This window comes from Marmota marmota, unplaced genomic scaffold (assembly GCF_001458135.2).
Source record: "Marmota marmota marmota unplaced genomic scaffold, marMar, whole genome shotgun sequence".
Taxonomy (NCBI): domain Eukaryota; kingdom Metazoa; phylum Chordata; class Mammalia; order Rodentia; family Sciuridae; genus Marmota; species Marmota marmota.
Window position 1 is genome coordinate 1,778,489 of NW_025999842.1, and position 13,321 is coordinate 1,791,809.

General features: G+C 34.5%; 1 protein-coding gene across 4 annotated transcripts in view; it reads left to right on the top strand.

Annotated features, from left to right (window-relative positions):
* Positions 1-12,182, top strand: part of Filip1 (filamin A interacting protein 1) — a 174,555-nt gene extending 162,373 nt beyond the window's left edge. For all 4 annotated transcript variants that reach the window (XM_048800495.1, XM_015498859.2, XM_048800409.1 and 1 more), the window contains one exon: positions 8,213-12,182. Coding sequence is in view for 1 of the 4 variants with exons in the window: in XM_048800529.1 (XP_048656486.1) it covers positions 8,213-8,253 (41 nt within the window). In the remaining 3 variants the exon portion in view is untranslated. The remainder of the gene's footprint in view (positions 1-8,212) is intronic.
* Positions 12,183-13,321: the final 1,139 nt, after the last annotated feature.

The following is a 13,321-nucleotide window of genomic DNA, read 5'->3' on the forward strand; positions in this document are numbered from 1 at the left end:
GGGGGTGGGGGGCGGCTCTGCCCCTCAGCAGGCCGCTGGGCCTGCTCTGTGGATGGTCACAGTTCCCTCTACCTTGCCAGCCTTACCTTGTCTCTTGACATTCTAAGTTTTTTCCCTCGAGGAAACCATTGCCAACTCTTAGCTGTTTCTCCTGGCATTTATGTTCATATTCCTAAATAATGTGCTTGTGTTCTTTTTATTTCTAGGTTTTAAATATCTCGTCTTCTCATTACCATGTTGAAAGTATAAGATTTAGACCTCTCATTTGTCCCCTTTTTTAACTCTTACCCATCCTCCCCAACATGATTACTTCACTATTTTTGATAAATCAGCAGCCAGCATTTATATGTTTATATTTTTATATGTTTACAGTGTAAAGTTAAATATTCTTCCTTGCTGAACCAAGTAATATACTATGGGTGTGCCATCTTCCTCCTATTACTTTTCCCTCTTCAAAAGAACTGCTTTTTCATCTGCTTTGTTTTCTATACATCTATCTATTTTTTTCCAAATGCTCCATTAGATCTGCCAAACACCCATCTGTAATTTTTCCAAACAGACACATCAGCTTCACATTTTCCCCTGGAGACCTTCCTAGAGCAGCCCTTGGCTATTACCTCAGTCTAGGCTGGTTGTCCTCTAAGCCTGCTGCACAGTTGCTGTTCTGTTGCATAGGCTGATTCAAGGTTTCCTGATTCCTTATCTTCTACTTCTCTCATCTATGTACCTGTCTACTTGCATTTTGAAGTGCACCTTCCAATAGTTTGTATATAGAGAAAAAAATCCTTCAGTGAACTCTCTGGAGCAGGCTGGGAATAGGTCAGGGGAGGTGAGATGAGAATCTCAGTCATGTGTAAACTTTTCACTCCCTTGCGTTTGTTCTATGCTGCCCATTCCTGTGCCAGGTCTAGAACTTCTTAGGTTAGGTTTCCCACAAAATAATCCTCTGGTCTTGGTAACAATGATTTAAGGCTATGTTCTTCTCTTTTCATGATCAAGCCATCTAATTTCTTTTGGGTTTCTTTTTACCTGAGTGCTCTTCCTCAGTCTCCCTTTCTGATTCTTCATTTTATGCATACATGTTAAGAATAGATGTTCCCTACATCTCTATCAAAAGCTGTTTTCCTACTCTGTGTGCTTGCTCTTCTTATTTTATATGCACCCATGGCTTCAATTATCACCCATACGTTCACAAGTCTTAAACCTCTATCTCCATTCAACTATGTATCCAATTTTATATTGTCTATCACCAATTCTACTTGTCTAATAGCCATTCTTAACATCTCTTCTTCCTTTCTTCATGACTTTTTTTTTAAAAATTATTCTCCAGCTCAGAAGTAGTAAAATGACTTACCCTGTCACCAGAGCTAGAACTCATTAGCCACCTAGACTCCTTCTCCCTCAGCCCTCAAATAGACTCATCAGGAAGTCCTGTTTACCTGAACCCCCTAACTTCTCTAGCAGCCAAACCCACCTTTCCACTTCTACCAACACTGCCTGAATTGAGATTTTAATGACTTCTCATCAGTATTACTATGATACTCCTAAATGGTCTCATAATCTCCATTCTCAAACTTTTGCATTCATTTTTCATTCCAATTTCTAATTGCAAGTTGATCATATCATTCCTCTAATGTACCCTCTAAAGTTTTCTCATTGCATATAGAATACAATGCCAGCTCCTTAGTTGGTACTCTGTTTCCTGTGGCTGGACTCTCTACCTCCCTACTCTTCTAAGCATCTTTCCCTTTCCCTTGATTGAACCCCTGCAAGCAAGGATCATGGAATTGGTCAATTTGTTTCTCCTCCTCGAATTGGCTTTTCTTTTATTTTTCTTTCTGGTGACTGTGTCCTTTCTGTTCATAGTCTCTTTTACAAACACCACCTCCTCTAGGAAGATAAACTATTATTACAAAATCTTTCCTAGGGCTTAAAGTTCTGTTCATTGCTATGAAAACTTGGCACTGATGGTAGAGAAACCAAATTAGTAGATGAAGGATGGCAGGAAGTGGTGCAAGTAAGGTGTTTCTGATTCCTACGTTTGTCTGTAATGCAGACCAGTGAGAATGTCGTGGGAGGAACTCAAAAATCAAGCATGAGAACATGGGGCGGGGGGGCAAAGGGAAGTTGGAATTCGAGGAAATCCTGGTATTTTTGTTCTAAAAGGTATGAGTTTCATCTGTTTTCCTTCAAAGGCACAGCAGTAGGTCAACAATGCAAAGCAGCTAGGAGTCCTGAGCTGGGGAGTTCTAGTCTCTGAAGCCATTACACAAATGATGAACAAAGGAAGCCCTATTACTTTAAATGAAGTGTAAACATACTAGCATGAATTATGAATGACCTTTCCTTACCTTCTCTGACTTTCCTACAGGAGCCTGAATAGCACTTTCTAAAAGGAAAGTTTCAGAGGTTAGTCATGCTTTCTTGAAGGGTCCCCCAAAATAGGAGAGAGGGTCTTATTTTAAAGGACCAAACAATACCACCAACAAACAGGATTTAGATTTAGGATGGATATCAAGGTGAACACTGAGAAGGATGGTTGCTCAACAACAGACTAGAAACTGAGAGGGCTGAAAAGATTAGAAGTGAAAACCAGGAGACTGGAGTGATAGTCTCTTCTGCTACTAAAAGGCAAATTACCTTACCTTAGCTTATGGTTTAGTATAATCTTTTATTATTCTGGCATTCCTCTTTAGACATAATATGATATGCTTCTCTATTGTTCAGCAAGCAGCTTACAAGAGCCTTCTGCAACACTTTTCCTAAGAACTAAAGATTAATTGCTTCTCTGGTAAAAGTACTTTTAGTCTCTATACTTATGCTAATGTTATGTGTATGTCATGAGCAGAACTGCAAAGTCAGAGCTCTTTGGAGCTGAACCAGACCTTATAGATCAAGAGGATAATTATCAATTATTCAAGAAAAACAGAAAACCTCCCCCCCAAAAAAAATTTAAAAAGGGGAAGAAAAATCTTAAGGCTTAGAGATGTCTATCTTATTAACGATGAATCCAGGATCAAAAATCAGTTCTAAATTTAAAGATAGATTTAAAACATTTGGCATCTGTGTCCAAAAGAAGTAGAACCTGAGCCTGCTTGGTGCAAATATTTACCTATTTGTTCACTATTTACTCCCCCTGCTCCCCTTTTTTAATTGAACCCAGGGGTGCTTAACCACTGAGACAAATCCCCAGCCCTTTTAATTTTTTTAAATTTTGAGACAGAGTCTCATTAAGTTGCGTAGGGCCTTACTAAGTTGCTGAGGCTGACTTTGAACTTGTCATCCTCCTGCCTCAGCCTCAGCTGCTGGAATTACAGGTGTGTGCTAACACACCTGCCCCCTGCCCTCATTTTTTTTCCTGATGATTGAACCCTGGGGGCTCTTCACCACTGAGCTACATCCCCATCCCTTTTTATTTCTTATTTTGAGATGAGGTTTTTTGCTAACTTGCAGTCCTCCTGAGTAGCTAGGATTATAGGTATGTGCCACTGTACCTGATTCTACTATTTAGTTTTTATTTATGGTTAATGTTATATATGTGAGAACCAATTCAAACTTGCTTGTATCTGGGAAATAGTATTACACTGAAGATAAGAATTAGCTTACCTGAAGAAGTTATTAGTCGTAACTGTGATTATCGATAACTCCTGGAACCTGGGGAGGTAATGGGATGATTTGGACTGAGGATGGAATAGGAAATGTTTTGGAAGGAAGCAAATAAAACTATTAGGTGGTGTACAGACCCCCAAGAGAGTTTATATCATCTGGTTCAAAAGTTTTCTGGAGCAAATGACAAAACTGATTGTCGGAAGTATTTTTAATTAGCTGAAATGGATCCAAAAGAAGGAGTCAACAGGGGAAGTTCATTGAACTTCCTATTTAAAACAGATGTTTTATCAGAACTTATTAATTTCTGAATGTGATAATAACAGGATTGAATCCTGAAGCAGTTTATGGATATGAGACACTTAAACAATACCTAAGTATTCCTGCTTCTAAATGGTATATAGAATGTAGGACATTTTTACAGGTGAGTAATTGTCTACGGAAGCAAGTCCAAAGCTGAGGTTTGGTAGCTGGTGGAGAGGAAGAACACATTCCTAAGTTGGTTCAGTGTTCTTCAGTGTTCTTACCCTGATAGGTAAGGAGCCATGGAACATGGGAAGCAGGTGATAAGCCAGCAAAATTGATGAACATATAAGAAGAAATGTTTTCTGTAACTTGATGTGTACTTTTCTACAGATGAAACAGCCCTCCTGTACTGATGCAAAGTTCTGCTATGAGTTGAGCTTCTGCTATGTTTTGTCTTTGTTGTGTGATTTTAAAAGAGTTTTTGCCTATTAAATGGATGGTGTCTGATTTACTAGAGCAGACTTTTAAAATTCAGAGCTCAAGTGTTTTCTTGCAGAGAGTTTGGCAGAGTAAAAACATGTATTGCTTGAGGAGTTACTGACTCTCCAGGCAGTACATCTTTCCCCCTCTATAGCCAAGGAGATCTCCTGGGAAGAAGCAATATTTCAATTTGTTATGAGGTTGCACCACTCTAGCACTCAAGAGACATTCTCTCCAAATTTCTCCCCAAATACTGGCGGCTCATGCACACAGTTCAAGTCATGTGGTTTGCCAGCATTTTTGACATACCACCCATAGATAGCAAATAGTAAGGTCAGAAATCAAGTACAATTATGAATTGACAAGAAGTTGAACTTCCTTTGCATGGAAATTATCTAATAGCTTGTGCAATAAAGAATGAATTAATAAGCTACATCAGAGTTCATCATAATGTCATAATAACAAAAAATGTATTTAAATGTGTTACCTGCAGTTTCTTATGGAAAAAAAAAACATCAATACTGAAGAGAAACATACAGGGGAAAATGTCTAATAAGTGCATTTTGTAAATTGTTAATGTTAACAATAACATACAAATTCAATGTTCCTCATATGCAATATGCTGATTAAGACTTAGGGATTTTTTCCCCTTTCTAATTAGAAAAAAAGGAAATCATATTAATAAAGGTTTGTATGGGGCCCAAATTTAAGTGTTGGTTATTTTGAGATCACTGATAGAGGTGGTACTTTGATCTTTAGTCTGATGATTACATGCTCTACAAATTACTAGTGTCAGAAAAATGTTATCTAACCAAAAATTATTACAGAATTATATCTGTACTGAGGTCACTTTAGAGGCCCCATATAACCTATACTTTATTCTTATTCTGAGATAAAATAAAGACAGAGTAGGAGATGGAATTAAATTTGCTGAGTTTCTAACTTTGGTAAAATGTAAACATTATTCTGTTGTATTAAGTAATAAAAAAAGAAGAGACTGGAATTCTGCTCCTCCTTCCTTTTTTATAGAAATATAATGGCATTAATCTCTAAATTGTTAATTTTTTTTCTTGGCAACTGTGAACTCCATATGTATCAGAGAGTTTTGCTCTATAATGAGTTACTTCAAAATTTAATAGTGTAAAACATTTATTTCTTAGTTTTGGATCCTGGGTGACTGATTCTTACCTAAGTTCACCTGAGACTTGGGGAAAGCATGGATAATAAGCAACTATAGGCTTAACAAAATCTCTTTAATAAAAGTTTTATAAAGTCTGTCATAGATCTTGTCTCACTGTCACTATAAATGATACAACATGTGTCTTCGTGTATATAAAACAAGAAAATTTGGGCATAATTGTATTTTTAATAAAGTTTATTTACATAAATATCAACTGATTTATCATTAAAGTAGAATTTATGTATAATCATGTTTGGCATTATCAAGTATTTCTGAGACATTTCTCTATCTAGATATATGCATGCATTTCCAATTTATTATTATTATTATTTTTGGTACCAGGGATTGAACTCAGGGGCACTCGACCACTGAGCCACATCACCAGCCCTATTTTATATTTATTTAGAGACAGGGTCTCACTGAGTTGCTTAGTTCCTTGGGGTTGCTGAGGCTGGCTTTGAACTTGCGATACTCCTGACTCAGCCTCCCAAGCTGCTGGGATTACAGGCATAAGCCTGGCTCCAATTTATTAATTTGAAATAATAATGAAATGTAATGGTAGAGCTAAAATAATATTTCTTCTACAAATAAACCCTTTGTCCCCATGTATTTTCACCAAATATTAATTATAAGTAGCTATTGTTAAAGATTTGAAAATGCTAGGATGAAGAGAAAGCACTCTAGGAATTAAGAGGCTTGCATATTCAACAAGAAAGAAGAGATGGGAGTAGCACAGAATGTTAACCTTGCAAGATACATTAGAGATGATATCTAGTCTCATTTTGTATCAAGAAAGCAAAGGCATAAGCACTCTGAATCACATCTATAATAAGAATGATTCAGGATTTCACTCTTTTAAAATTGTTCCTATGCTTTCTTAAGGGAGGGAAAAGGAGAAAATAATTGTATTAAGGGGATTTGAGATCTAGGCCTTTTCATTCTTTGAAACCTACTACAAAAATTATTAAAACATAAGCATCAGCTGGGTGTGGTGGCGCATGCCTGTAATCCCAGTGGCTTGGGAGACCCAGACAGGAGAATCACCAGCCTCAGCAACTTTGAGGCACTAAGCAACTCAGTGAGACCCTGTCTCTAAATAAAATACAAAATAAGGCTGGGGATGTGGCTCAGTAGTCAAGTACCCCTGTGCCCTGTGTTCAATACTTGGTACCAAAAAATAAAAAATAAAAAAAATTTTTAAAAAAAGCATTTAGTGAGAAACAACATTTGAATCTTAGACTCTGATTTTTAATTACATTATATTTTAATTGGTGCTTTGTTATTGTTTTGTCTGAAGATATTGACACATTTTTAGGCATTTAAAGAAGTTAAAATAATTTTTCAATGTAAAAAATATGATTTTTAGGGTTTTATGGTATGGTGAAAAATAGTATTATATGTCTTAAAATCTTTACAAAACCTTCACAGCTTCATTTGACTTTGCTATTGTCTATTCTATCTTAAATTCAAGTTGAAAGGCTGAGGAAAGGAATGGAAATATCTCCACCTAGTGGTTTCCCAGGGGAAAGTTAATAAAACCAAAAAAAAAAAAAAAAAAAAACATTTCTTTTCCATGGAAGATTATCCACTGTGCATAATTAGCAGGAAACAGGTTTTTGGTATAATGAAATTTAATTATTGCTTATTCAGATATTAACTACAGAAGTAAGAACAAAATGTACACTGGGATTGTGGCTCAGTGGTAGAGGGCTTGCCTAGCATGTGTGAGGCACTGGGTTCAATGATAAATAAAATAAAGGTCCATTGAGTACTGGAAAAAAAAGAGAATAAAATGTAAATAATAGATATTTGAAGTTAAAGAGAATAATAAGTGTAAATTTCTTCATGCTTTTGATAAACTCATTAACAAGTTTTTGCACTTACAAAATTACTATATGTGGGCATGGAGGTAATAAAATTTTCAGGTGGAGAAATTATCTGAGGCTTAGTTATTTTTGCTGCTCTATATAATCTCAGTGATTATAGAACTCTGTTTTATATTTTTTACCAATATAGTTCCATGCCTAGCATATTGTAGACCTGTAGTTCTTAAATGGTTGAATAAAAGTGATGATGATACATGTTCATGATGGCATAAAGGTTAGTATAAAAGCAAAAACAATCAAATAAATTTAAATATTAAATGTACATAATGTGACTGGACTGTTCTAATTACTATCTCAATATCTTAGTTTTGAAGAATGAATTTATATTTAAAAACATATAGTTAATGCAAAAGGAAGCAGAGACATGAGTGAGTCATTTGTGACTTCTTAGAATAGAGAATGGATATCTCCTTATTAAAAACAGCCCACATACATAAAAAAAATTAAAGGGGCATAAATATCATTCAGAACAGACAGTTTGGCCAAGAGAAGTCTGTTTTCCCATTATGAGGCTTGTATATGGTAATTACTATCTTTGTATTCAGTCTATTCCTTGGGTAATATTGACCTAATATGGTTAAAATGTTAAGTCATGATTTCTAATGGGTTTTTGGAGGCAAAGCACATATGCCAATATAAAGAAGTTACCCAAGAATAGCAGGGGATCCTATTGGGCTTATGTACCTGTTTTTGTTTGTTTTGTTGTTTAACACTTAAGGTCCTTTAGTGAAATGATGTAGTATTGATCATTTCATAAACTATCAATTTGAGTTTCAGTTTAATTGAAAATCCTGTATTTTTCTTCTCTTTATAGAAAGCATCATCATTCATCAGTTACGTATGAACTCCAGATGAGATGGTAAACCAAGCACATACTGGGTGTGTGTACTTCCTCTGAATCCCTGTTGAATGGATATTTCTGCAGCTCTCTGTTATTACTAAGGTCCTCCATGCTACTGATCACAACTGGAAATATCTTACTACTTCCAGTGATTTTTTTTTTTTTGAGGATATAATGGAAAAGCTAAAAACAGCCTTGCTGAAAATATATAGTAAGAGCAAGTGAATTTTTGTGCCAAAAGAAATTTCCTTTTGGGAAGCTTTCAGGTCCATGGGCACATACTATGTAATTTATTTTTATAATACATTTTGTAACATGATTTTTTTCCCTAAAGTGTTTCTTTTTTCATAGTCTATGGCACATATATCTGTAGAATACACTGTTAGTTCTTTAAAGTATTGGTGTTGTTACATTCAAAATGGTAAACTATTATTATTTTCTTTTTATCAATTTGGTATTTCTGAAGAAAAGAAAGCATACCACTGTATTTCCCAGGGTAAATTCAAGAGGTAAAACCTAGAAACAGGATATTCTGGAATCAGTTTGTACAACTATACTTGTACAATAGTCTAGTTCTACTGATGGTTCAATAATCACAAATAATGCTCTGAGTTTAATTTTAATAAAGTTGCTCTTTCTGGTGTTTTGTGCCAAAAAGCCAAGATGAATTGGTTTTCAAATAAATTAATATAATGAGATATCAGTTTAATTGTAAAGGGAAACAGGAACATATATGAGTGACCATTCAATTATATTTCTTTTTTTTTAGTTGTAGATGGACACGATATCTTTATTTTTATTTGTTTATTTTTATGTGGTGCTGAGGATTAAACCCAGGGCCTCATGCATGCAAGGCAAGCACTCTACCACTGAGCTACAACCACAGCCTCTCAATTATATATCTATTTGCATTATTTACTTACATGTATAAGACATGATAAGAACTGTGATAAAGATATTTCTTCTTCAACAAAGGCTTGCAAATAAAAACTGACCTATATAATGTCAGCATCATTTTAAAATTAGAGAAATCCACTAACATTTTCCCCGATTTTGATAATTTTTCATAACCACATGTATGTAGGAAATATTCCTTTAAAATAAAAGCACAACATGTATTAATCCCAACATCAAAGCTGCTGTTGAATTTAGATTTATGTGAAAATGTGCATCTAAAGTCTACTTGAAACTCTAGTAATTCAGTTTTTTAAAACTTGTGTTTTTTTTTTAAAAAAACTTTGCTAATATGGATATTTTCAATAAGGTCTTTAAAGATAGTTTAAAGGTAAATTAAGAGTTGGTGCATCAATTTCTGAATGCAGAAGTCATTTATCAAATAATTTTCCTGAGGTTAAAGAGAGAATGCCACACAAGTAACACTGTTGGCTAATCTCTGCAGTCCACAGGTTGTACTGGGGTTTATAAACCAGAGAGGGGACTCCACATTGAGTCTCTGGAATGAAAAAATTAATACTAAATTTCCTTTTCAATGTAACCTTGGAAGATTTTAAGATATACCTTGTGGAACTGGCACATCATTTTCAATATGTATTATAAATGAAATAATTATATTTTGTTAAAATTATTTTTCCTTTTTCTTTTTTAAATAAAAGAAATGCTACAGTAGGCTTGCCCTGGCTTGAATGATTGTGGAAGCATCACAAAACCTCCTGTGATTTTGATTACTGACTCAGAAAACTAGAGTGTGTATGTGTGAAGATTTTAAAAACTGTTACTATGTTTTGTTTTCTGAAAAGGTTTAACTGTAATAACATTTTCAATTAGAAAATAGTTTTATTTAATATTGTTAAATTTTTCAAGTCACAGTTAAGTGTCCTATTTGCCAATGTTTATATATATGATGGCAAAAACATTTGGATATGTCACAGATTAACATTTGAAGTGAATTAATTTTTTTCAACTTGTGGAAATTTTATTATGCTAATAGTGAAAAGGTTAGAGGATAAGAGTTTAAATACTTGTTGACTTTAAATTAAAATATTATTAGCAATTTATGTATATTTGGGTCTAAAGTGCTTTTTCCTCCTGAATTTATAATGAAAATTGGTACTTACAAGAATAGTGAGGACAGTGGTACAGTCAATAATTTAGACAGACACAGAATTTTTTTCTGTCTATGCTATGATTAATTTCTGTTTAGACATAATTGGAATCTGAGTGACAGATGAATACAATTAATCACATTAATTTTTTTATTTTTTTTTTGGTACCAGGGATTGAACTCAGGGGCACTTGACCACTGAGCTATATTCCCAACCCTTTTTTTGTATTTTATTTAGAGACAGGGTTCTCACTGAGTTGCTTAGCACTTCATCATTGCTGAGGCTGGCTTTGAACTGGTGATCCTCCTGCCTTAGCCTCCCCAGCCACTGGGATTACAGGTGGTGTGCAACCACCATGCCAGGATACTCACATTAATTTTGAACTGAGAGAATATCAACAAAATAGTTCATAAATACTCACACCTTGATGTCTATATCCAATTGAAAATGTTGATTGTATATGAAATCTTGGCACTATAGTAGGATTGCATCACATAATTACTGTATCTTTTATTTTAAATGAATCTCAATCATTACTCTGAATGAGAATCATTTTTGAATGTAATAAATGTAAATGCTTTCTGAAGTAAAATCACAATCTGTTTCCAGTTCAAGGCACAACGACTGAATTAACCCATTGTTTTAGGCTTTTCTTCTTGACAACACAAGTGTTTTTGGAGGGTGTCTTCTGCAGGTGTCCTCCCCCCCCCTTCAAGTATCTCATAAAGTAGTGGGGGTTTGATGAAGATAAAGATAAATAAACCAGATGTCTGGTTTCTGGAATGTTAATAAACTATGAAGAATCCATTGTATCTTAAGACAACCATAAAAAAAATTCATAATGTGGATCATCTAGTTTAAGCATTAATGAAAACATTGACACTACTGAAATAATTCAAAGCTTCTAAGAACCATTGGCAAAACAAAATAAATGATGTATCAGGAATGCAATATTTTTGTCCTTTCCATTAGTGCTGTGATTGAATTTTCCTGGGGGGGGGGGAAGAAAAAGTAAGCAGAGCAAAAGTAAGTTGCATTCATGAGCTTTGTGAACAATATATCTAAAAATAGCTAAAGTACAAAATGGAACTTTTAAAAAAGCATAATGGGCACTTGAGGCATATTCACCTTCTTTACCCCCCAGTGCTATGCCTCTACTAAAAATACTAATCAGGAAGCAGAAACATAAAAGAATAAACTTGCTATAATAAATTTATAACAATTGGGAGTTTGTTGATTATTAGTATTTTTAAAAATTTTCAGTATTTATTCCATAATTATATGATGACAAATGTGCTTGTTCTCTAGGGAAAATGTAATAGGTTCATAAATTTGAATAGTAATGTTTATGTATGCCATAATGTGGTAAATTTATTTTCTGGTATTGTTTTTTGTTTGTTATTTGGAGAACTTTACCTTACAAATCACATATTTTATTATTTTAACAGTGCAGATGTGTATTTATTTAATCTAAAATTTGTTTTAAAAATATCAGGTGTTAGATTCTCCAATATAAGAGGCTTTTAAGATGATCAGATAGTCTTGGAATCCTTGCATGTTTAATGGATTTTCAAAAGCAAAAGAGTACATTTTGGAAAAATTTTGGAAATACATTATATTTTACACCATTCTTAATTTTGCCTCTTGTAAGTTTTATTAAATATTTGAGAAGTTTATTATTTTTCACTGAAGTCAAGTAGATTTATGTACTTGTCTTTTCTATGAATGTTATAGCCTGCTTTCAGTTCTTCACAGGTAATTGAAATTAACCAATTAAGACATTCTCTGTGTTAGTTTTCAAAGTCAATTATGTTTATGAAAATTTCACCAGAGCTTGAAAAATAACTATTAAAATAGTAAATCACTGTGCAATACCCTTATTTTGAGTTGGAACATAATACTTATAAAATTAAAATCATTTAAAATCAGTATGAAACCTTTTTATTTAAAATCATTTGCTTTACAATAGTTTTTGTTTTGTATTTTATAAGTAAAATATAATTAAATACATTTAAAAACATAGTGTCCTAAAGGTACCAAAAACATGTTGGAGAAAAAATAGGCTTTTTAATCAATGGTGCTGGGAAAGCTGGATATCTGTATGAAAAAGAATGAAACTAGATCTCAATCTCTCATCCTGTATGAAAGTCAATTCAAAGTGTATCAAAGACTTAAGGATTAGATCAGAAACACTGCTCCTGCTAGAAGAAAACATAAGACTAATACTCTAAAATATAGGCACAGGTATCAACTTCCTTAATAAGACCCCTAATGCTCAAGAAATAAAACCAAGAATCAATAAGTGGGATAAAACTTATTAATAAAATTTATTCCTGTACAGCTTATTCCTGTACAGCTTCTGTAAGGAAGGGAAATAAGAACATGAGGACAGAGCAAACAGAATGAAAGAAAACCTTTACCAGCTACTCTTCTGACAGAGAATTAATATCCAGAATATTTAAAGAACTCAAAAAACTTAACACACACAAAAACAATAACAAAAAAACCAAGTTAATCAATCTACAAAGCCTTGTAGATTCAAACAGCGACTCTTTATTCCCGAACTCTCACTGGCACTCTACACGCACTTTCCAGGAACACACTCCCTCCACTGTGCTCCGCACCAATTCTCCCCGGAACCAGAACTCAAAGGGAACTCCAAAGTAGCAGGTGCCTGAGGCAGAAGGATCCGCCCTAATCCCAGCAGGATCTGCCCTAATCCCGGAGCAGCCCTAATCCCGGAGCAGGGTCACCTTTCAACCATTCCCTCTAGCAAAATGCCAGGCGTCATTCCGACTAAACTGTGGCTCTCAACATCTACCCCCTTCTGTTTAATTAAACAACAAGCACGTGGCTTAGGGACCGTGTCTATCTTAGGTTGTCCAATACTACATATGGTCCTTACCCGTCATCGAATGATCTGACTCAAGGCATCAGCCTCCTGTCTTAGGTTGGTACCATTGTAATTGGATCTTACCCGTCATTGGCTACTGGTCCAGCATACAGCCATACTTGTGGA